The following is a 26,255-nucleotide window of genomic DNA, read 5'->3' on the forward strand; positions in this document are numbered from 1 at the left end:
CAGAAAGAACTCTAAAGAGATAAGCAGAAGAAGCTATTTAAATGTAGACATTCCACATCTGTCTTACTACTAAGGAGAGGTGAGAACAACCAACTGAAAAAAAAAACAGCAAGCGCGGGCAGGAAACTCTGGAGTGGCTTGTTTTGCATTTGGAAGAAATCAAATATGAATGGAAGACGAGAGAAAAAACAAATATTACTCTCAAGAAAGTTGTTCTCAGCCTTTTTCTTTTGTTTCTTTAACTTCAAGTACTGTGGATTGCCTCTAAAAAGGCTGCCGACGACTCTCTGACGTCTAATTTGCGCAAACTCCAAAATACACAAAAACAGGAGCCATCGACTTAAAAGCATCCTGCAGTTTTACTCTAGATTCTACAGATGATCTCACCGTTTCTTTTTTCACATACTCAAACTCTTCTTCTCATCTTCAGCGCCCCCTGTCCTCCCAAGGGTATCTCGATTGTAAGACAACTCGTCCACGGACAGCACCCCCAGAGGACAAACTTGTGTCAAATATACTTAATGAACCTTCCAAATGTGTGAAATATACTTCAATAATGCTGAAAAAAAAAACGTCGTGGACAAGTTGTCCGGGGTTGCAGTTTTGTGGACGAGTTGTCCGTCCACCAAATTTTTCACAACAAAACAACCGAGTGGATACAGGAAAAATACCCACCGTTACACTAATTTGCTAGTTTCACAGCTGCGACGTCCAGGTCCCAAGTAATGAGGGGTTCAGGTTAACCCAGAGATATCAAAATATTAGATATCGGGCAAAAATACGTAGTACTGTGCCAACGTTTAGTTATGTTTGAAAGAGATTCCACAATTCCGTCACGTCATACCTACAAGAAGCATGGTTCCAGATTTAGAATCAAGCAGAGTACATTAATTACTTAATCTCGTATTGTGAAATGGCATAAAAGAGGAATTTATATGGGAATCATGGCATTGTTGAATCAAAGGTGTTTAGACAACTTTCCAGCAGTTCTTTCTAAAAACTGTAAAGTGAAGGCCCAGAGCAGAAATCAGTATTTAGTGTGATCACCCTCTGCCTCCCATAAATTCTTCTTGAAAAACCTACATAGTGTGAAGTAATCTAGATGAACTCTCAACACATTTATTATGAGCGTTCTTACTTTGCTATATTTCATACACAATCCTATTTGCACATAAGAGACACAACTCGTCAAACTCAGGCCGAAACCTTCTGGCGGGCCCTGCCTCAGGTTAAAATGTAAAAGTGCAAATGAAGCTGCGCCCTTGGCAGTACACGTCGGGGGGGCGAACAATGGCTGGTAATCAAGAGAGACAACTCTTGTTAAAAGATAAGCAAATGATGCGATTCCAATTCAAATTTGGGCATTCCCCTTCTGTCCAACGTAGGCCTCGAGGTGAGAACCATTTGTTGAAAAGCGTAAGGGAGGAAATAAAAATTGTGAAGCCATTAGCTTTGCATTTGAAGGGAATATAATGGAAGGCGGGGAAAAAAACGGGCTTGATCTTAAGTACTGGTTCTCAACCTTTTATTTGTGTGGAACACTCAGACCCTCTCTCTGGTGTGAAAAGTCTTAAGTTAAAAGATAATTATCAGAAAAGAGAAAAGAAAAGAAAAAACAAATGACAGTACAATTAGGAAGGAATGTTTCTCTGGAATACTGACACCTCAGGTCAGTTAAAAACTTTGGGCCCTTTAGTCTTTAAAAGTTTTTCACTAAATTTACTTTTTCATTCATTCACGTTTCATTGTTTTAAAGGACTATTAGCCATCCACAAGGGTTTTTTTTTTTTTTTAAGTTTTAGATCATTTGTGCTTTGCAACATGCCACTTTTGCACTGTACAGTATGTTGCCGTGGTCATACATGCACGTCATCATTGAGCTCAGTGCCGCCGACATTTCAAGATGAATCTGAAACAGTGAATTCGTCTTTCACTTTTGCATTCTTGAATTAAAAAAAAAAAAAAAAAAGTTTTACAAAGCACGGAGTGAATAAATGATGAAAGCACAATGACTAATGTATGCAATGCTTTTAATTATAAAATAAACATTGAATTAAAAAAAAAAGTACTTGCATGTGCTGTTGAGTGGGTCAGACAATGATAGAACAGAGATGATTGGGTTTTGATGGATCGAAGGGAAGCAAATCAAATCTATTAGGTAACACAGCACCTGCACATTCAGCCTGCCCCGCGCATGAAAATAACTAAACAATCCTAGATTGATCCGAAATGTAGACGTTAAATGCCACGCAAGTTTCATAAAAGCACTTAGACATTTGAACGAGATGAAAGAAGAACAGTGAAAGTCTTCAGAAGGTATAGCACTGACATGAAAACCAAAAAAGGTTGGACGAACAGTGAAATTCAAGCGACTAAAGATTCAATAATGTTATCATAAACTTGCAGCCTCTCCGACACATATCCTTTAATTCCATGTCTGGGTTAGTTTAATATAGGGATGTGCTTTCATTGAAAACCATTAGGAAACTATGCTTCACAGAGTATCTCCGGCGATTCAAACGTTAGAAGCGAAAATATTGGGAAGGATAAACACGGAGGAGTTAATTGCGAGGGAACAATATAAATACCCAATCAAACCTGGCTCTCAGTTTCCTCATAGCAAAAATATTCAGAATAACCTCATCTTAAAATGAGTTTGAAGGAATCAAAAGGACAAATAAAATAAACAAATACATGGAAGACATACACCGGCGAGTTTGTGTGTGTGTGCGTGTGTGTGTGTGTGTGTGTGTCTGTGTGTGTGTGTGTGATGGCCACAAGGTGGTGTTGTGCAAAGCTACAAGATGGCCAGTGATCTGGGAAGAGAGCAGGACGATGAGTGGCAGAGAAGCAATAACGCTCGCCGTCTGTCCACTGAATAGATCTTATAGCCAGGAGAAAGGAACATTGAAAACAGTCTTCATATAGACTCTTTAGGATATAATTTCAGAATACCTTCATGAGCGAGATTTAAGATATCAAGAATAGTAATAAGTAGAAACCCCGTTCATTTGCTAAGGTTTTCAATGGCAGCTTGAAGGAGGAGTGTCCTGCTTCATAGTCTTTTGGGTCCACAAATAATCCGCCTTTCCTTCTTGCTTCATTAGATAATATTTGATACCACCGGGACCGGTCTTTACTTGCACTTTGTTAAGACCCCTCAAATCCTCTTTCAGCACCACCCGTGTGTGCCGTTATCCAGGCGTCTCTGTGACATTTATCTGTCCCACATTTTCCTTTCGCTCATCGGCTCCTTCTCAAAGACGTGTCTGGGCCTCGGGGACATAAATCTCAATGCTGTCTGCGCTCTCTGTGGCAGAGTTCTGGCGAAATGAGGCGGCCTTCTTCGCAGCCAGCAAGCGCTTGCGAGCCTCCTGCCTCTGCTTCTCTGCCGAGGCCGATGAAGAGGTGGTGGACGAGTCGGCACTCTTCTCACGGCCCAGTGCAGGACGTCCTTTACCGGGCTTCTTTGATGCCGGAGCGGCTGCCTGCTCCTCGTCCTCCTGCGGCAGCGAGACGACGGAGAGGGGAGAGAAACACTGAAGGTAAGTGAAGGTGAAATGAGACAGACGGTGAGGGAGCAAAAGGCAAAATAACACTCTTCATCTGGTTTCATCCATTAGGCAGCTTTGGCAGACAAGTTTGACAAGACAGGACTCCAGTGCTGATCACAAACCCTAAAAGCTTGACATATTAAGTGATTCAGGGTGATTGAACAGAAAAACACTGACAGCAGAAACAATAACCATTTAGAAACAACAATGACAATTTTGACAGGAAATGTAACATGGACTGATGGATTGGATTTAAAGCAAAAGGACTGAAAGACATACACAGTCATTCATTCAAAAAAAACCCAACATAAAGCAGAAGCAACCCAGCTGCATTGAGAATTGTCAACATAAAGACATGCACAGACACAGACAGAGCACGACCTGTTTACAATCGACACAATGTGGAGATCAAAAGGCGCGAAGCCAGACTGCATTCTGCCACATTAGCCGTGCTCCACTGCAAGGCACACATCGGAAAATAGCACATGCATGCTCAAAGCAGGGCTTCGGACTTAAAAAAATGCGCAAATGAAAGCCCTCTTTGAGATGTCTTTTTTTCTTGTTTCCATGCATGCATTAAGGGACATCTCTGGCCCATTTGGAGCGAAGGCCCTTTCAGGGTTCATCCCACACAGGGGTTAAAAAAGAGTGGGAGGAATGGTGGTGGTGGTGGGAGGAGAGAGGCCGGTTTCGGCGGCTTTCCTACCCCAGCCAGGGCACTGGGCAGCAGGGGTGGGAAGTACCTTCCGCTCAGGGGGCGACTGGGCAGCCGCAGACGGAACGGGCTGCCAGTCATTGGACTTGAGATGGTAGAGCTCGTCAAACTTGAGGCTGATGTCCTCAATGGACAGCTGCAGCAGATCCCAGAAGCCAGCAAGGTCCTGGGCTGTGGGCCGGGGGTTAGCGTTCACATTCTGACCGGAGGAGGAAGAAGAGGATGAAAGTGAACGAAGAGGGGGAATACTGTACCCAGAGGGCTGGAGGATAACCTCGTCTGCACGGAGCTCAAACCACATCACACACACATCACACTCCAAATAGTACTCTTTTTTTTTTCTTCACATTTTTATATTTCAGGGTATAAAAGACAACTGCAAACAGATATCAAGATTTCATTAAAAAAAAAAAAAAGGCGCAAAAAAGCATAACTCTAACAGTTGTAACTGATATACTTGGAGGTTTGCAAAACAGCTTTAAAAAAAAGAAAAAGAAAAAGAAAAAATTGTAATGTGTTCAATCATCTTCCCAAAAATTAAACAAAGAACATTCTCCTGACCCTCAGTCATCTCATGCTGTGTGTGTGTGTGTGTGTGTGTGTGTGTGTGTGTGTGTGTCTCAAGTTGTGTATGCGTATTGATATTGGCGAGTCCGTATGGGATTTTGAGTATATAGATCTAAGTTTGGACACAGAATCGTATGTGTTTATCAACATTGGTGCCTTTTAAACTGTCGTACAAGTTGTACTTGTGTAATGAGATTAGTGTCCCTCCAATGACCTGAAAATGTTACGGCCTTCACCTCCACCTCAGGTGAGCCTCGCACCTACCTGGATTTCTAAATGGATTTAGCTTCTCTCCTGCCCAGATAGATACTCGTCGGTAATCACTTGTATTGATTACAACTCATATTACATGTGCACAAAGTTCAAAACGTACAAATATAATCTCATTACAGACTCAAATTTTCACATATTCTCCACATGCACAAACAAGCCATTTGGCTTAGATGACAGCCAGGTGGTGCAATTTGTTACAAGTGCTGCATAAAGAACAAGCTTTGTTTGTTATGCTGAGCATGCTGAGATTTATTGACGATGGCTTTATCATGATGTCATAGATGTTTAACTGAGTTAATTGAAACCACAGTTTTTAGTTTAAATGTCTGTCATCAGTTTGTTACAGCCACATATAGAACCAAGCCCATGGGGCAGGAGCGTTAGACGGAGGTAGTAGCAATAACTGGAGCTATTTTCACACTCAGCAACAGAGGGCGCTGTGTGACAGCACAATTTGAGTGTCAGAGCAGAGTTGAGAATCATGCTTTTCTTCATCCTACTGCAAAGTTCTAAATTGTACTTTTGACAGAAGCATAAAGAAAGAAATCTCTGATTTATATTAATTCACTTCAATCTACTGTAAATGGTATACAACCGCAGCGTGTACCTTCAGATCAGCATCTGCGATACATTTGATGATGTGTGAGTACTTGCAGATAAAACAGACATTTTTAAGTAAAGTAGCATCATTTGTGCTTTCTCCACGGTTCTTTCTCCATGTTTGAAAAAGCAGCTTTCCGTTAAGTGAACTGTTCATCATTTGCTATGCTTTGTCTCAACTAGTTTAGTGTCCAAATTTTGGAAAAGAAATACCATCCAACTAGAGAGTTGGGGCTTACTAGATAGTGGGTCCCCATGACTTGCTGGTATAGGCCTAATAAGCCTAATATCAAGTTTGTTCTTGGATTAGTCCGTATGAAAGCTCTTTGGGATTATCAAGACAAGCAGCCCTTGCAGAGGACACAATGGAACAAAATACACTATACGCAGTTTGGTGGAGCCTTTTGAGGACGACTCGGACCATTACTTTCATTTTCACATTTGTACAAGCCTTTAAAGTGGATGCTTCACAAAAAGATGACATACGCACCACGTTTTGTTCGCACAGTCCCCGAAACTGTTGGAACTTCTGAGACATCAGCAGCTGGGCACTGCCAACTGCACTGCGGACCTTCCCCAACACTACAATGACAAGAAAAAAAAAAAAAAAGCAAAAACACAACATTTTGGTGAAATTGTGACTTTTCCATATTGTATCTACGACAGTTGCCACACAGCTCAAACGCTACTGTGCATTCCTAATACCCGTAAAGATCTAGATTTTGCATAAAGAGTGATTGTACCACGCAGTGCACTGCTCAAAAGCTCCACAGGGTGGCATGAAGGGCTTTACAGCGTATTGGGGCAGTGCGACCCTCTTCAATGGAGTCTAAGCTCATACAGGAGACACTCCACTGGTCGGTTTCTGTGTGAAATTAGGACAAACGTCTGCTTTACCTCCACTCAACACAATTTTATTCAAGCCTGGTCACACCGTCCCCTGGACTTGAGATTTGCATCAGAATTAAAGCAGACTCCTGATAAAGGTCACATCCACTCGCACTAAGAACTACATGTGTTGAGGGTAGGCTTAGACACAAGTCCCTTGTCTATATATTGATTGAGTGCTTCAGATAAAGACAAACTGAGCATTTAGAGCCTGCATACAGATTGTGTACTACACAGCAAGTGTTTGTGTGAGTACTCACTACTGTGTGCCTCAGGCTGATGTTGAGGCACTAATCTAATCTGGAGGTTTAATCAGTTCCAGACTAGATTTGTGTAATTCTGGAGATTACAGGCCTGCTTGTGTGTGGTAACCCCAGGTATTACTGTCTCATCTCCTCCATGCTGTGTACGTCTGATAGAGTGACTGTGGGACCTGGGGCAGAGCCCCCTAACTGAGCTCTGTGCCATGGTCAGACACCAGCGGACCTCTAGAAGGAGGCTAAAGTTGCTGGGTTCATTCAAAGGGCCAGCACATGTTTGACTTTAGTGAGTATTTGACTTTGTTGGGCTTTTACAGGGCACACAGTTCTGGATATGGTTTAGTAGATTACCATACTAGCTCAAGAGATGTGATTGGATATCACTGGAACATAAACCGATCAGACCATCAACATTGTTTTTGCTGTAGCAGGTCATTCATGTCAAATATCTGCATCTAAAAGCACTTTCATTATATATTAAAAAAAAAAGGCAATTCATGCATGAGCATTTCCATCGGCACCATAATTCAACCTTGCCTCGAGTTGTTTGTGTCCGTTTCTAATGTTGGCAGAGCCTGATTACAGTGTTGTCCCGCCTCACTCCATCGTCCTGCTATATTGCCTTGTTTGATTGGATTTCACTCAACACAAACCATAACAAACCGTGATGATATTTTACCTGAGAATGTCACAGGTTCATGGTCACAAGATCAATTTCTCAGATGTGTTTCTGAGAAATCTTGTTTAACTGGTTATTTTGAATGTGGGCAGGTTAAAATGCTAGAGGGACCCATGATGCCCACATGACTGCTGACACAGAAAAGTTCTGTAATTTGAGACGTGTGATATTGGAAGCATTTTTATTTAAGTAGATTTTTCATTTCTAGTCGTGAATGAAAGGAGGGCTGATTTTAGACTATGTTGCTGAGTTTTACCAGCCTGAAAGATTTGTCATCAAATAATCAGATGCTTTGCAATGTCGCTGTTAGGCTCCTGTGCCATAGACTAAAGCAGCAACGATACATCTCAGCAAGAAGTGGCCAATGTGTTCTCCCATAAAGAAATGAAAATCCCCTCTCCAGCATTGCAACTCATTTGCCACCTATAACCTCACGACATTGTCGTACCTGGACTTCCAATGAGTACCTTGCTATCCTTACCTTCTTCCGAGAGCTGGTTGTCTTTGGTTTCCTGCTCCATCTGTTGGCACCAGCCCTCCATGCGTCCCGTCTCGGCCTGCAGAAGCTTCAGGAACCAGTGGCCATCTCTGCGACACAGCGTCCCTCCTCCTCCTCCTGCTCCACTCAGGGGGGCGCTGCTGTTGCTTCCAATCCCGCTGTCCAGCCAGGGGTCCGGAGGCGGTAAAGACGAAGGGTCCAGCGCTGGATCCAGACTTTCGGAGAAGGAGGAGGAGCTGCTCCGCGTAGTGGAGCGCTTGAGGATCTGCCTCGGGGGCGGTGGTGAGGAGGAGTCACCGGCGGGCTCACCGTTGTCTAAAGAGTCTTGTCCAGGAGGGGAGCTCATGGACTGGCTGGCACTATTGACCATGACTTTTTTTTCAAAGGGTTTGGCATTATTGATATGGGAGATGACAGGGATGTCTTGTGTGTCTGAATCCGTTTCTTGTTTCGAGGCCATGCTACTGGAGCGACTTTGCCTGAAAGCAAAACAAGGCAACACTCACTTACAAATGGCACTTTTTAGTAGAAGAGGAAATCAAATTATTTGCCCCAAATTCAATGTGCGCAGCATGGACAAACAAAACAAATAAAGTATTATGTCTCTCTCTTACTGGAACACTCGCTGCTTCGTTTCAACACTAAGCCACTCGATTGTCAATACAGATATAAATAAAGAGATCTATCCGAGACGCTGCACACGTGACACAAAGTTCACTCGACTGATCCGTGAGCACAGAGGATTTCATTTCTTACTTGCATAGAGCAAATAAGACAACAAAATGAACATGAATGCTGTCTGAGTGAACATCATTTTTAGTTATTCTTATTATCTAAGAAATGCTGACAATATCCACTTTTTTCAGAAACCAAGAAGAAAAGAACCGAAAAACACAGCGCGTCATGTTTTGGTAATCTTTAAAACCAAAACTGAAACATCTGAGACGAAGTGACAAATTTTGAATTTGTCTACAGCATCAACAAAAAACTTGGACTCTGCCCTGTGAGAAACCCACTAATACACAGAACAACTCTTGCCCAGCTGGTTATGTTGGCCAATGTCTGTTAGGAGTTGAAACAACAGCTGCTAAGTGCAGCATGCGAACGCAAGAAAATACAGTAGGAAGGCACGCAAAGCCCAAGAACTTCCTGGCATTCACAATATCACATGCACACAATGTGGACTGAGCTGCAACAGTTGAAGACACGAGGCACAAATACACAATAAGCAGACATATTTAAAGTGTCCCTCTGATCGTACGATCAATGGAGGTCAATTGAAATCCTTCGATTTGACTGTACGTGAGGCTTTGCGGCGACTCTCAGGGGAGGCCTGCCCCACACTCACAAAACAACTGATTTGAAGCATAGACACCGCAGTGTCTGAACGAGTCTGGACCTGGAGGGGATCTTTAAATAGTAAATGCTCACTGGTGGAATGCGTTTCATGATCACAAACACAACACACAGCACACTGAGGATGCTACACAGCTCCTGTAAAGGGAAAGAACAGTGAGAGGAGTGTGTGTGGCTATAATATAAATTCCTCACGTTGTTACAAGGACAGGAAGAGGACTTACTGCCACCCGTCCTCCACCTGTACTCCAATGGACTGAAACTTGGCTAGTGGTGGGGTGTCTTCTCGTGGAACTTCTTGGATGCAGTCGACCTTACAGAGGACAAACAGTGACGAGAAGAGAGACAAAACACAAAGTCAAGGCCCAGACCAAAACGGCATCATGAGTTGTTAAATCAACTTCCATACGATCAAGATTTATCTACTACAAGTACAGATTTGCCCTTTAAAATTCCAAGTGACAAACCACAGCAAAAAAATTAAGTTTACACTGTATTTTAAACCCAGAGTCAAGATTAACTGGTTTTCTAACAGAGTTCTGGTTGTGGGTAGGATCTGTAAAATATCTGAGCAGAAACAGAACATTATGTTTGAGAAACAACACATATGCTGACAAAAAAAATAAATCCCAGCTCTAATAATAGCGCAAGACCTTTAAGATGCAAGCACACACTTAAGGTAACACGGGCTCCTACACAATGCTACATCGTTTTCATGCTGCCATGTGTGGTAACAAGACTACAAGCCCCTCGCGTTGCAAAGGAGCCCCATGCCTACCTGTATGCCTATGGAGGAGAGTTTCCGCCTGGGCACTGGGGCTACAAGAGGCTCCTCTGCTGCTAGATTCCCTTTGATAAATCCTGATTTCAGAGATTCCTGCTGGACTACTGAGTCACTTGTTTCAGTGGAAGCATTGGCGGTGGCGGGGAGGATTGGCTCTCTCGGGGTAGCAATAGGAGTGGGGATAATGTGCGGCGGTCGAGGGATACCCCGGGCCAAGCTGTTGGCACGAGTGCTGTCAAGGCTGTCCGAAGAGTTGCTGTGAGCGTGGCTAGACTGGCTGGTGACTTCTGACCTCCTGTCCTGCTGGTCCAAGTAGTTGTCCTGGGCCGACTCCGTGCTGCTCTGTACGGTCACCGAGATGTAGGGCTTGGAAGTTGTGCGAGGCGGAACTGGCGGAGGAGCAGCCTTCTTACAGGTGGTTATGCATGTGGAGACTACAGAAGAAGAGCAGAGGGAGGGGGTTAAGAAAAGCTGCTTCAGCAAACCTGTGGGCGCTCGGTCTCTTCCAGGAATTCTGAGAGCAAAACAAGTAGGATCCAATCACAGAGAGTGTCCAAGAAAACTATCTTCAAGCGTCACCCTTTTGGCAACAGTGACATTCTGGGAAGTGGGAACTAACATGTTTTTTTCAGCACGTGCAGAGCAGAAATATTCAACTACACATAGACAGGCAGGGCCACTGTGACACCAGCAGGATCGGGGGAAGCATCCCCGTGAAGTGGAAAATCCAATCAGGTGGGACGGTGGACAAACATACCATTTCACACAGGTGACTGAATCAAATCACACACGCTACACTTTGAAGCAATGGTCATGAGACAGTTGATGAAATCAGTGAAACAACTTGCTGACCACCTGATGTATACGATAGGGGCAACCGTGGCTCAGTGGTGGAGTGGGTCGTCCAATAACCGAAGGGTTGACCGTTTGAATCTCGCGCTATCCAAGTCATTGTCGTTGTGCCTCGTATGAATGGCGCAAGAATGTTGGTGGTGGTCGGAGGGGCCGTAGGCGCGAAGTGGCAGCCAAGGCTGTGTCAGCATGCCCCAGGGCAGCTGTGGCTACAACGTAACTTACCACCACCGGTGTGAATGAGTAATGGTTTCTGTATACACTTTGAGCCACCTAAAAAAAAAGCGCTATATAAATCCAAGCCATTATTATTGGTTTTAAACTAAATATGGTGATGAAGAGTGAAATCTTTCTGCAACACAGGCCAATCAAAAAAATAAAAAAAATAAAAAGAGTGCTCCAGCTGTAAAGACACTAGTGATAAACTCACAGGAAGGAGAGAAAGCACTCAGATATATCTGTCCCGTAAGTTATGACAAGCACTCAGCAAAAAGAAATGCTTTTGAAAGCCAGAGTGTCTTTTCAATTCTCTTCAACGGCACTTTGATGACTGTTGTTCAAGTGCCTGTGTGATACCAATAGAAAGAGCCGGATGCTGAAGACAGTTTGGAAATTTTCTTTTAACTACTTCAGGAAGTGGGAAACCAATCAAACATCTTTTGATTAAAGTGTCTTCGTATTTTGACTTGTACGCCAATGTCTTGCTGGTCTGTTAAAGCCATTTAAAAATAGTTTACGAAGCTTAGTTAATATTGATTATTTATATATACTTCGGGTGTGTTCTCACCAATTGTGTTTGAACCAGTTAAATCAAACTCTGATATGAACCTTGTGTTCACGGTGTCCATTCGGAGGAGTATGTATGCTGCAAACTGCACTCTGGTTTGTACATAATACAGAGGCTGGGCCTTCTTGAAAGGTAGATATCACCTGAGGAATGAAGACTGGTGTGGTTGGATTCATTTTAGTAGCAGGGAAAAAGTACTACATGGTACAACATGGTACTATAGGCAGGGTTCAAAATCTGGAGCTGAGCTGCTTACAGTGAGACTGTGCATGTGGGCTTTTGTGAAATCCACACAACATGGATCTATCACATAAAAGTCGTCTTTTTATTGCTTTAAAAAAAAAAAAAGGTTTGGTGAGACAATTAGTCCGATATAACTGCATTTTATATGATCCATCAACTCGAGCAAATATCTCCATTGAGGTCAGTAGTTTTCCTTGTAGGCTGATCCATATCTGTACAATTAAGTGCCTGTAGTGAAGGATTTGTGACGTAAATGGGGCTTTGGAAGTGATACAGAGACATACATTGCCAGCATAGAGCTGGGTTAAAACTGTACACACCACAGAATCACACACTCTGTAAATCTGATGAACAGAACATGCAAAACAACACAATCCCTAACCACAGAAATGTCCTCATTATAAGTTAATGGCCAGGCGATGCCAGAATTTATAATGGCAATAATAATAAAAGATAACCAAAAGAGGGATTTTCCCTGAATCTGTGTGAATGTTATGGCTGCTTCAGGTTGCTCGAACAGACGCGTCATTTGACACCACGATAGAAAATAACTGGAAATCTTTCATAATGAGTGTGAGACCACAGGACAGGCTGAGCCCCGAGACAGACCCTGTATACGCTGGCCGAGGAGAAGCAAACTGCTTACTTAAACGTTTTTAACCAGTAAACTGTTTTCTCTTTGGAAGAGATTATAATCAACCACAATAAACAATCATTTCAAATGAATGTGAATAATCCTTCTCAGCTGCAGAATTGAACCGCAAACCCCACAGATTGTGAAAGCCTCAAAATATTTCAAAGGGTTCGTACCGTCAAGAGTTTAACGAGAGGGCATTTCTACAAACTACAACGAGCACAGACAAAGGAGTTATAAACAATTTATGTTGTGTGTGCAAAAGGATGGAGAACAGTTTCCTGTACGCGGGGAATGATAACTTGGGCCATATTCAATCAAATATCTCCGCTAGATTTTACAACATTGAGGAAAAGTGCACAATAATAGTACATTTGTTTAATACTAGTCTGAGGAATATCCAGTGATGCAACCAAAAGATGTGAAGATGACAGGAAACAGCAGGACCACCATAAATGATTCCTTGACCACTGAAGTGAAAAAAAAAAACCAAGCAAACATTGTTTATTCGTCATGTTGCTTGGCTAAATCTTAGGCTGGAAAATCTTGACAAGTCATGAAGAATTTTTGGGAAAGCCTTGCAGGAAACATGTGAGCTCCTGCGAAAACCCTCCAACAAAAGAATTGTTGTTTTCCGCATAATCTGCTTCTGAGCTTCATCTCTGGTGTGAGGGAAACGTCACCAACAACTAAACTCACATGACCTCACACGTGCCGCCAGTAAAAACCCAAACAGGGAGCTCATTTCTCAAACTGCTTTTCAGTCGGGTTCTCCTCATCTTATTCCATTCTACTTTTTAAATTTTTTTTATTATTATGCCGTTTAGTTTGTGAAATATTTGATCTCATCCTAGATAATATATTCCATAAGTAGTATGTGTTTGTGCACATATTGGAATACAATGTCTCCCTTGGCTACTTGGAGTGTCGTGGCCTGACATTCACCAGTTTGATCCATTAAAGTTTCTTTTGAAGCCAGGTACCTTCAAACCTTTCATAAGAAAACACTGTTTTCCTTTGCGCTGCTCCTTGAATAATTCATCCTTTACAAATAGAACGCCTGAAAATCAAATGTACAATATTTCCCCCATCACTGACAAGCTAATGCAGAAGATATTTGATATCTGCCATGAACCATGAACTCCGACTCGGCAGCGTTGGCCCTCGTCCCGGGTGTGACACTACATAGCTAACTGCTCCGATGAACCCAAGGTCACATTGCAGGCGGGCCTGAGCATTGATGTCATTTGTAAACACCGGAGGTGACACTCCACACCACTCTGAAGCTGGCTCGTGTCCAGACTGTCGTCGTTCCTACACATAAACGTCACATAGTAGGTGCCTGGGTGCACACACACACACACACACACACACACACACACATGGGAGCACAGGAAGAGATAGTGTGATACAATAATGGTGGTACTTCTTTAGGAGTTGGGGGGAAAATAAAACCTTCTGCTGACAAGTCAGGAAAGTACATTTCATCCGTAGTAATAAAGTGATTTCCAGAGTTGTCATTTCGAAGCATTTCTTGTTTCAACTTGGGATTTGACACAACGTAAATCCTTTTAAATGTGTTAGGGAACCCACTGTGCAGCACTTTGCGATATCGCACTCGTTCCCCGCTGTCGCTCATCCACCAGCCGCTGACCGGCTGCCTTGCTGAACGGGCTGAATTCGCCAAGTCGATGGAAATGCCCACTTTCCCTCTCAAGACACAGATGCTGAGTGGGCAGAAAAGGGTTGTCACCGATATTGCAGCTATATCACACAGGCACCACTACAGCAATCGGCGGTGAGGTGTCAGAGGGCTCAGATGCGTGTGTGTGTGCGCGCATGTGTGTGCGTGTGACTTTGGGAACCTGTCCTGCAGCTCTCCAAATGTCAAATCACGCGTTCGTCACTGAACAAAATGCAACCCGGAGTCTTAATACCACTCAATCTGCTTTACTCACAAAAACAGGCTTCAAAACCATAAATGACATCTGCCTCTGGGATTAGAAAGGAGATAAAGTAGTAGAGCCAGACATAATAAATAGGGCATAGAAACAGCTTAACACGAATATATCAATATTGCTTAGTATGTCAGCCAATAAACAGCAAGACAATGCGGCACATATTTCGATTTACTTCATAAATGTTGCATCAATCAGAGTTTCTTCATTTAGTGGGGTTTCTGTGCCTCTGTATGCTTCGAAACGTTGGTCTGAAGTTCAGCGTGGTCACGTGGGATTAGGTTTGGTTATTTCAGGAAAACAAAATGAAGATTTTGTTATTCTTATATCCACAAAGTAACATTGTCAGCTGACAAACGATGTTGAGGGAGAAATCACTTTCCTCCAGTGGGTGAAGGAGAAGCAATTATTCAGTTAGTGTCCATATAGTGACGCAGGTCTATAGTTAATATTAGATTTAAATAAATCACTTCGAATGTCGGTTTTTAGTCTGGCCAAATGCAAACAAAACGGACATTAGCTGTATGGGAAAGTGTTAATGCGACCAGTTTTGTTTGAAAACACGACTGAGACCTATCCTGCTGTACACTGCACACATGTTGCTGTTGGACAACTCAACACTTCCTCAGAGGGTCTAGATGACAATCCGAAACTATTTTGTGAATTAGTTAAAAACTAGGCATATTTCACTTGTAACTTTCCAAATGTTCAGTGGTATCATAACAGAACGCCGGAGTATTGGCAGCAGTTTCACACGCACTCCTGTTACCAAAGGACATACTGAACTAAACTAAACGGTTAAAAGTTTAATCCAATGTTGATACCGCGATTCTTCGTTCTACAGGTTACCAATGACGAGTGCAGAGCAACAACAGCAGTGACCCAACCTGTTTCAGACCAGTTTGAAACGTAATCACTGGACTCAGCTTCCACACAGAATAATGGGCAAAGCCAAAAGAAGAACGTTGCAGCGTCGTACGGAAAACCAACTCTGCTGATTTGTAATATGCGTCCGCTTGGACGACAGAAAGTAGAAACATCTCACTTGATGGATAGAACAGCACGTGGCACGTTGTCCAATCCGTTCGTTTCCTGCCCTTGCTTACGTTACACAACCCAAAGACACCACAGCTGTGCAAGCGGAAAATGTTTGCCAGTGTGACGATGGGAAATAAAGCTGATGCCAATAAAGCCTTTTCCAAAAGGTGAACACTAATTGTTATGACAGGATTTTTGTTTTCCCCCCCAGAAATGAACACAAAGCCAAATACTGTTGTTCTTTTTAATGAGCCATCTCTTCATGGTGAACTATTGATGAGAGACCCGCAGAGGAGAACCTATTCAGAGAAACAAGTGGAGGCTTTGTGCAGAAATGTTGGAGTAGACTCGAGAGTGGGCACTACTTTTTCCCTGCCTTATGGACAGTGTTTCTGTTGTCCACTGCACTCAGTGTTTCACAGTGTTCAAGGCAAGAAAGCAATCAACTCAGACATTACAGAAACTTGAATATTCTCATCTAGCTCATGACTGAATCCAACCAACCACCCACTCATGGGTATAACTGAAGCCCCCCCCCCCCCCCCCCCCTCCCCCCACATATTTTAACTGTACACTCATCCAGCTGCACATTTCACAGTTGGACAGATGGATAAACCGTCAAGGGATCAGCTGAGAGACAAGTGTAAACTTTCTTTTGTACATTTGTGATATACAAAAAGTGTAATATTTATTACACTGCAGGTGAAAACATTCAAGGCCCTCGTATCACCTTATATCACACTGACCATCACACTGACAAACAAAGGTTTTATGTCCTGCATGAATTGGCAGGGTCAGTGATAAATAAGCTTGAATAGACAATGAGGTGGAAAGCATTTGCCAAACCCGTTTTAAAAGTGTGCGCCAGGTGAATCAAAGCCTCTTTTGTTGCGTTTGTTTCATGCATCCTTGTGATAAAAGGAGTCCAATTTGGTCGGAAGACGTCAAACTGTTTGCCAACTGTTTTGATCAAACGCCGACTGAAATTGTCAATTATTATGTACTTCCATGTGCATTTCAGATTACAAGAAATCGATAACGCAAGTGTAATGAATGTTTTTCTAACAAGCTCAGGACTCATTTTCTCAATGTAACATGGTGGATTACAGTTTACATATAGATTACACTGAGTCAGTAACAATGGAAAAAGCACTGAAGTGATCAATTAAAGACCAGCTGTGGTGAGAGCTGTTAAAGCCCAATGAGATGCAGTATAAATAATAAAACACAAAAGCGGGATTGTGATGCTCTATACACAATGTCAGTAATTCTTGACAAATACTTCTTCTGCATTTCCGTTTGTATTGTTTGACCCACTAGCAGATAAACACCCCATCATATTGTGACCGATCAAATAAAGCATGTTGATCAAGAGCAAACATTCACTTCAGTGGATCAGTCTTTTTATTTATTTATTATTTATTTCCTGATGCAAGGTAGCCGGATATATTTCAGGTTGCAAAGCACAAGCAAAAAGTGGAACAGTCCTCAAATAGCCCACTATAATTTTCAATTTCAGCAATCAAAAGGAGACAGACTTGATGAAGACGTGCAAGTGCTCTTACTTTCTCATCAAGACAAGTACATCTCAAAGAATTAGACAAGAGAGGGGCAATTGTTAGCACTTGTCCTCAATTCAAGTCCAAGCATGGACTTTTCATGTTTTCTCCAAGTACACAGATTTCCTCCCACAGACTAAAAGCCCCCGTGAGAGCGATCCTGTTGACTGTGCATTGCCTGTTGGTGCGCAAAGTGAGTCTGACTGTGATTGCCCTGTGATGGACAGGGATGTACAGGTTCGATTTTGCAGTATAGACAGATGGATGACAAGCTTATTATTTTGTCAGTTACGCCAACACCGATAACATCTTAAGTTTCAAGCATTATAAAATACTGATTGTAGTGTAAACATAAAAAAAAAGAAAGAAATACATTTGATTTTTTGAATTCAAGGATTAATAATAAATAAGACATGAAACACTTTAATTAAACTTAAAGTAAATGGACGTCTCACAGTTTGAATTAGACTTAACTTTAGTTGCATTCATATGAATTTTAGATGAACCCGGGTTAGTTATTTGGTGACCATGGACGCTCATCCCCAGAGCGCACGTGAGCGCTTACATTTTTAAAGCGCACAGAAACGCAACACAAAACGGCACAATGCTCATTACCTATAAATCCAAACACCATAATACAAACTTTAAGTTAGTATTTTATTGGTTAGTGGTTTGACAGCGCCAGCACGAAAACAGCTGTCACTAAAAACCCAAACTAAATGAATAATGCGCAGCGGAGCAACGTAAACCACCTGGTGACGCACGCTCGGAGGACTTACCCCGCTGCCAGGTGCAGAACAAGCAGGTCTCTGGGGTTAAAACTCAACAGTAAAGACGGGGAGCGGTGGCTGGAGGAGACATGCACAGTTTGTATCAGGACGAAAGCCCAAAGCCGGCAGGCTGCCTTTTGTTTGGAGAGTCGCTGAGCAGCTGGAGGCGTGGTGCAGGTGCCTTCACGGGCGCCTCGGAAAATTCCATATTCACATTTTGTTTTCATACTGTTGCAATGATTATTGGAAATATTAATAGTTGTATGGGTAATAAATTAATTCCAATAACATTGTTTATTGTGTATATACTCAAAATGTTACACATATCAAACTAATAATTCTGCTATCAAATTATTTGATGGTTATTTACGTAAATATAGTGTGGACGTCAGTGTGTTAATCAGTCTATGTAAAGCACTTTAGCTTCAGCTGCAGTTGTTTTGAATTGCTCTATAATTAAAATTGAGTTGAGTTGAGTTGAGCATGTGTGATTGTCTCTTTCTTGTGACCTGTCCCGGATGTACTCAGCCTTGGCCTGGGATCAATTCCAGTGTCCCCACAACTATCACAAGTTGGATAAAGTGGTATTGAAAATAGATGTGATGGATGGATGTACACTGATGATTATACTATGATGCTATAACATTCAATACTGGAAAAGCATATAAACATAATTTAGAAAAAATGTGATGCAGGAATAAAAGAGCTATTTCCCACTGCTAGGTTAACATCCATTAGATTGTTTTGATAAAAACTTGTTTCATGTTCTTATTTTCCTCTAACAATAAGTGAAAAGATACAAAACAACCTTTAAGAAAAATCAGCGCCAAAAAACCCTAAACCACACTGAATGCAGCATATGCTCCTTGGCCAGTTCAGAGCACTGTGGTGAAGAGCGCCACAGAGTGGACACCCCATGGTATCAATAACCAAATCCCATGCACATTAATCGACCTTCACAGAAAGTTGTCAAATATCAACAAGGTTCAGGGTTCAAACTGTTACCTGTGCGTGAGGGTAGGATGCGTGGTCTGTCAGTCCCGAAACGCTGAAGAAAAATTGCAAGTTGTTTCTCCTTTGGGGCTTTGTCCAAGCCTGTGGCTATCAGGTAAGAGCCAAACTGTTCTTTCCATGTCTTCCACTGTGCAGACAGGTCGTCTAGCATGGGCAAAAGAGGCTGCATTTGAGCTAAATACGCTGCTGGGAGCATGTTGCAGGACGAGGGTCCCGCCAGAGACTGGGGCTATGAGAAGTAAGTAACATTATAGGAAATACAGAGCAGTGAAAGAATTTGGACCATATGGTTGTGTCACTCCTGACAAAACAGCATTACTAATCTGAACATGCGTATGTGAATGTAATAGAGTCATTGTGATCAGTTTTAAAAACACATAATAGTGGATCATTGTAGGAACTCATCTATCTCCCTCCCCCCCATCCAATATGTCTATAAAGCAAAACTACATTCACTTTCAACATATTCCCCATCTGTTTTCAGCAGTGACTCACCAGTGCTGGTGCTGTAGGTGCGAACAGTGGTGTCAATTGGAGGTGGAGAGCAGCCTGAGTCCATGGACACGGTGTCGTCATCTTGGGAGCAACCGGCCTGAATGGCTCTCAGGTAGCTGTGGCTGCGGGATCGGAAGCATGTGGGCATGGGCAGATCTGGAGGCTCTGAGGTGTCCTGAGAATGGGAACGGGAGTCTCTGAATGTGGACTCTGAGCTGCGGTCCTCGTAATGGGGACTTCTTTCCAGGTCTCGAAGCTGCAGGAAGGAAGGGACAGTGTTGGTATCGATGTAGAAGTAGTGTGAGGTGGCAATAAAGGAGAAAACACATATCTTTGTTGGTTAGTGTTAATTACTGTGGTGGCTCCTGGTATTGGAGGTAACCGCCTCGAGTGTGTGCAATGGAATAGCGCTGAAAATGAGTTTTCACAGTATGAAGGGTTACTGAAAGCACTAAGTATGTATGCAGCCTGGGGGACTCATACTCCCCTCAGGATGGGATCACAAATTGACTGTCAGCTCATCTGTGAAATGTCCTTCTAATTCTCTCACATTCTTTCCACAAAACCTGTCAACAAAAAAAAACAAGACGTTTCATGGCAAGATACATGGCCTTCATATATTTTTAGTAAGTAAATACATACTTGTATTTCACTGAGCCTAACCATTTCTTTCAGAACCATCATATATCTGTTTCCTGAGAGGAATAAGACAAAAACTGCTTTCAGCAAAGGATTTTTGATCTTTGGGTTTTGTGAGGTAATAGTTATGGGGTTTAAAAAAGATGGTTTAAATACATGAAAGTGATAGAAATTGTTGGTAGTACCACGTTTTCTTTAAGGCTGCTCAAGGCTTTAGGAATGGCTAATTTGAACTTCTGACATATTTCTATTGGTAGATGAGAAAAATGTGTTTGGTGCGTGACTGTGCATGCAAATACTGGAGCCCTTTGTTGAAGTGACTCTTCAGTGACCTGTCACTGACTCATTTCCTTTAGGATGATTATTCTTTTTACTTTAAACTTTAAGCGTGGAGGCCACTACCGCTTATGCAAGTAGATGAGTTAAATTCAAAACTACTGAAGCCACTCATTTTGAAATCATGTTTTTTACATGAATATGAGGCACAGCTGGAGCTGGAGAGCCTGTATTCTGTATTCACTGGAGCCTTGTTACATTAAAGTCAAACTGTATCTGTGAAAATGCAAATGATACTACTGGAGCGAGCTCATGGCAGAGGGGTCTTTAAAAATGATTGGTGATTTCAAAGTAGAAGGTTTTGCTTGGAACAAAGCCACGTACAGTATATTTCGAGCAAGAACAATAAAAAATAAATAAAATCTGCAAAGCAAATGAGAGAAAACGAGACACATACATACAAAATGTATCCAACACAACATTTTTTTCATCCTCCTGGCCCACTAAACCAGCTGATCAGTGTGATATAAAACAAGTTTTCTATCCTCAGCCGGGACGATTTATTCACTGTATGCATAGTGTACAGCCATGCAAACAGTGAAGTTCCCTTTTGCTTTACTTCGCTCTTCGGTTATTGACATGTACTGTTGATATCATACACAAATCAACAAACTATAAGAAGCACATACACAGTAAATCAGTACTTGAAAGGACAGGTTTCTTCAAATGCTGTTTAAAGCTGGTGAGCATGAAGTCCAGAAGGTGAACAAAATGATATTTAAGGAAAGATTACACTGTCATGTATTCATGGCAATGTAAATCTATCAGTTGCTCTTCTGCCTGCTGCCATTTATGTAATGAGTACAAATATTGATACTGAATTTTCCACAAAACATAACAAATATGTCACAACTCATCTTTAAAATATATATTACACGATTGGGGTATCTGAAAATCAAAAGAAGTCAGCCTAACATTTCACAGATGAAGCGGAGCAGATTAAAAAAAAAAAAACGGCTTCATTTTGGATTATCAAAATAAAACATACTCCGTGTTTACGTTGCCATTGTTTCCATCCAGAGTCATGCTGCTTCAGGTTGAGATTAGAGGACCTTGTATGTTTTAAATCATCTTGTCAAGTTTCTGGCCCTGATTTGTAATTCTTTTTTTCTACTTTCCCCAAAGGCCCTTGAAGTCAAAAAACTGACCTGTCCCATGCAACTTCGTCTGCTGAGCGTGCTGCAGGCCTGGCTGAAGTCATCATCATCCCAGGGTGGCAAAGACGAGCCTGGGCCGCCAATGCAGTCCAAGTTATCCAGACTGCGGTTATTGTGGATCTCTCTAAGAGATGGAAGACAGCTGGAGATGGGAAGAAAATACACGTAAAAACAAAGTGTTAAATATGTGAAATATGAGGAGTGGCACCAATAGGGAACGATAGAGATATGGTTGATGTCAATACAGTATGACCAAGAGACAGATGTGGAACAGAGAGCAGGAGAAAATAAAAAGAGTGATCAGTTCAACCAGGAATTGAAAGAGAGATTAGAGGAGGACACAGTTGTTGTTCCTTAGGTCCTTCCTTTCATTTCCACTTTCACTTATGAGTCATGAGTCCAAATCTGTTGCAATTTTATCCAACTTAAGCGTCAGGCATTGTACGATAGCGTCTGAGCATGCAAAGCCAGTGATGTCAGGGAAGGCATGTACGCAGCGTTTTGTGCCATCATGGTGCCAAAACCAAAGAACAGGTTTAACCAACCAGAAGAAAATCCATCCCGCCATGTTTTATGCATTCTTTGATGGCACACAGTGATCGTAACATGACAACAAAATGTCATGCCATGATTTATAGACACAGGTGTCCCTTTATGCCCTAATTTGAATAGCGTTTAACTCAGCTACTTTTCACCTAGCCTAACAGCGCAGGGCAGATGGCATTTACAAGCTTAGGGAAGGCTGGCGGTCGCTGGCAGCAGGACATGAGTTTGGCAATTGGAGTTTCTGCCTCGCAGACTTTTTCTGAGGGGAACAGTGCAAAATCATTGATGATGAATCATACAATCAGAGGCCGTTTTGCACCGCGCCACTCAGAAGTGGCTTACAGACCTATCACTGACCTGCTCATTGACCTGCCAAGCTGGTGCAGAGAGGACACACTGTGGAGTGGAGACCACAGGGCATCCAGCTCCCCCTGTAACAAGGTGTAATCCAGGGTTCTGCTGCTCACGCCAGTCAGGGAGGCGCGAGGTCGGAAGAGAGCAGGGTTGGTCGATCAGGTATTGGCAGCGGTGTTAGGATTAGTCATTCAAGCATGCTCTTGTTAAGAATAAATCCTATATTTCTAAACACAGGGATTAAGAATTGCTTTGTTTTGCAATAGGTGGATTGGTGTTGAGGAGAAAGGCCAAGGTCTGCATTTCTCCAGGTGATGACGACTTAATTAGACTCTATTCACATTCACACTCAAATATGTCAACAAAGAATTCAAATAGATATGACTTTAATGGTTTATAGTCTGAGCTTTTGGAGTTTGTTATTTCAAACCAAAGCTTTTCAATGAAAGCTATTCTTGGGCTCAAAGTTTCAGCTTATTTTCCGTGCTGAGGCTTACATAAAATTGATCATTGACACACATGCAGGAAATTCTTAACCATGAACCAAATGATGTTTATTGCAGCTAAACTGCTTTTGATGTACTGCTGTTTTAAATATAAAGTAATAAATAGTGTATATAATCTTCAAAGGTGTGTCAAATATAGTTTTATATCTCATATTTGCTACAAAAATCAAGCATTTGTAATGGGAACCTCTATCAGACAGTCTGTAACTGTGATTGCTGTCATTATGCAGAAAAATATGTCTGAAATTTGTTCAACATGGCTTGAGATAAAAATAGAAGTATGTGGATGCATTTTTCTTCTTCTTCTTTTTTTTTAAAAGGTACAATCAGTCAGCCCAATGTGCCAACATCAGATGATGTGCTATAACAGCTCTAGAAGGAATAGTATACAAAAGTAATAATCACAGATAGTCCGAGCTGTGCGGCTAATTTGCAGTGACTTGCTGGTGCAGTACAGAGTGAAGCCAGGTTCTTAGTGTGCACACTCAACTAACATTGTCTACGTTCACAAAGCTACACCGACGCTTTGTGGGACTGGGAGGAGGACGGTAAATCACAGCTGATATACGGTGGTGAGGCTGACATGTGGACGGCAGCAGGGAGTCTGACACCACTTCTATGCGCGAGTAAGCGCAGCATGGATTGTGTGTACTTTTGTGTGTGCGTGTTCTTTCCTGCACATTGGCAATGGAAGGTCGGGCATTGCCATTTCCTTCCAGCATGCACCCGAATGGGTGATTTATATACAGGTACATTCTGTTGACTGGATCAGGATTTTAGAACTGTGCTTTACTAACTGCCTGGGCAAATACTGACATCAACTTTTTATTTGCATACATTTTAAATTGCAAATTAGATGCTTTTAATCTATGCATATCCAGATATATAATATAAGAATTAAAACATTGCATTTCCCCAATTTGGTTTGACTGACAATAAAGGGTGGTTTAAACTTTTCTTACATACATCACTGGCTTACAGCAGCATTAGCTATTTTGGCTCATGGACTCCAACTTCAGCATTCGGCTGTCTCCCTGTTGTGTACTGATATGTTCTGTACAATAAAGCACAAATCTGCATTATTGTTTGCTCTTACTTGCGCGGGGGTAGCTGGTCACTCAGAGACTGCTGAGTAGCCCTGAGGTAGCTCTGGCGTCGAGCAGCAGATTTTGGCGAGGGTTTGGGGCTTCCCTCTGAGTCGTCGCTGTCTTCCATGTCTCCCATGGCCTTCACATAGCTACCGCTACGCATCCTCCGACACGGGATTTCATTGGCACCCCCGCTGCGACCTAATGTGGCGCTCCAATCACCCTAAAGGCGCCATTAAGTGAATAAAATTAGCCTTGGGTTAGTGTTTTCCCAACAAAATATGACTTTCCCAAACTGATGTTTGGATGTTCTTGATGTTACGGTCACATTGTGTAAATATGCAGAGAACATTGTATCACTACATTACAGAGTGTTCTAGGACCATGCACTACAGCAGCTTGACATTCACTTACCCTTCGTCCAACCTGCAGGTAGTTGCAGGTTAGTTCCTGTTGGCAGGACTTGGACTTGAGCATGGACCTGTCCAGAGTAGCTGAGCCCTTTTGAATCACCTGTCTTGGTTGTCCCATCGTTAAAGTGGACCACGATCCTCCTTTCATATACTCATTCTCATTCATTAGAAAACCCCCAGCTCCCCCTAGTCCAACACTTCCTCCACCACCATGAGCAGGAAGTGCCTGATACTTCATGTCGTGGCTGCTTTTTGAAGAACTGATAGTGTTGTACCCACTGTGGATGTATCTGTTCTGGCCTCCTTGGCTGTCATGACCAGCTGGGCGCCCCAGAGTCATCATGGCCATGGTGTTGTGGTAGCTGCTCAAATCACTGCTGTCCAAATCATCAGAGCTCCAATAACCAGACATGTTGGAGCGTGGCCGTCGCTTCGCGGTTGCCTCTGATTTCGTTCCTCGGTCTTTACTTTTGGATCTGCGCTGCTGTTTCCCTCCGTCCTCAGTGCCAGAGGAGCCTCCACCGCTGCCAGTAGAGCGTCCATTGATATTTCCTTTCATATGGTGACTCTCCAGTGACTGAGACTTTGCAAAGAGCTTTTGTACAGAGTGCAGCATGTAACGAATTCGGCCAGGACTGTCAGTTCGCTGCTTAGCAGCCACAGCAGCAGATGTTCGATGAAACTGCAGAGTGCTGAATCCATCACGGCCTCCGGGTATTTGCTTTTCAAAGTCCAGCAAACTGGGTGGTGCCTGGTTCTTGGTCATATGGTGTGATATCGTTGCAGAGCCACTTGTAATCATAGGTGTTCTCACACTCAGCCCTGCCATGCCCAAGCCTGTTCCCATGCCAAGGGACATAGATGTGCCCATTGTCCCAGTACTTATCCCCCCAATGCTATCCCCAGGAGGAGAGAAGTCGGACTGATCATAGGAGTTATAGTGAATCCTGGGAAAGGTGCTGCTGTTGGATAGCTGATTGTTGAGGGGTAGCATGCACTCGGGAGGAAGGGAGGCTGGGTTGCCTGAAGGGTAAAGGTGGGTGTCCATTGTGCCATAGTGATCCATTGTTGGGCTCAGGAGGTAAGGGCTACGAGGCAGCGTGCTGGTCTTCTGAGGGTAGAGGGCCTCTGGATGGCCTGTGGAAGGATCACAGGAATCAGACAGATGCCTGTTACGGGCGGTCCCCAATCCTTTCATGGTGGCAAGGAGGTCCAACCCTCTAGAAGACCTCCAGGCCAAGCAGAGATGACAGGCTACCTTGGATGTGAGTCCTATAAAACAGAAAGACAGAATCGAAAATGAGATGAAGTAGAAAATACTTTCAAAGTAGTTAAAATAGTACTGGACAAACACACACATTAGAGCTCAATTCTGCCATTGCCTTCGGCTTACAAACGTTGCAACTAAACAAGGCTGAAAACAGGGTGGTTGTAGGGCTCTGAGGCAAATACTGTGTAGTGAGTGATTCAGATTTCCATTCCCACCCACAGTGAACATCTGTGTTAAAATGTTGGAAATAGAAGGAAAAACAACGTGTGGAAACAAAGGCAAGCTGTAGCTAGTGGGTCAGGGCATATATTATGGGTAACAGAACAATTGCTTACTGTCATCAGTAACTCCAGACACCTCCCTACTATGTGGAGCTTCGCAGAAGCCAGTGAATGAATATCTCATTATCTGCCTAATCGCT

General features: G+C 42.7%; 1 protein-coding gene across 1 annotated transcript; it reads right to left on the minus strand.

The window, feature by feature from the left end:
• Positions 1-1,793: 1,793 nt before the first annotated feature.
• On the minus strand, positions 1,794-25,792 carry dlgap4b (discs, large homolog-associated protein 4b). Its single transcript, XM_080460817.1, has 11 exons — positions 24,566-25,792; positions 24,160-24,374; positions 21,649-21,799; positions 19,526-19,781; positions 19,022-19,174; positions 10,170-10,609; positions 9,616-9,704; positions 8,018-8,514; positions 6,200-6,291; positions 4,298-4,468; positions 1,794-3,503 (listed from the first exon to the last, which is right to left on the minus strand). The coding sequence occupies exons 1-11, from the start codon at positions 25,760-25,762 to the stop codon at positions 3,258-3,260; spliced, it is 3,507 nt and encodes a 1,168-aa protein (XP_080316943.1). The 5' UTR covers positions 25,763-25,792; the 3' UTR covers positions 1,794-3,257.
• Positions 25,793-26,255: the final 463 nt, after the last annotated feature.

Source organism: Lipophrys pholis, assembly GCF_963383615.2.
Source record: "Lipophrys pholis genome assembly, chromosome: 4".
Classification (NCBI taxonomy): Eukaryota; Metazoa; Chordata; class Actinopteri; order Blenniiformes; family Blenniidae; genus Lipophrys; species Lipophrys pholis.

Coding starts and splice junctions, on each gene's coding strand:
- dlgap4b (XM_080460817.1), bottom strand. CDS start 25,762: ATGAAAGGATTGGGGACCGCCCGTAACAGGCATCTGTCTGATTCCTGT. Junction 19,782..21,648: donor GACGAAGTTGCATGGGACAG/GTCAGTTTTTTG, acceptor TCCTTCCTGCAG/CTTCGAGACCTGGAAAGAAG. Junction 19,175..19,525: donor CACCTACAGCACCAGCACTG/GTGAGTCACTGC, acceptor TGCCCATGCTAG/ACGACCTGTCTGCACAGTGG.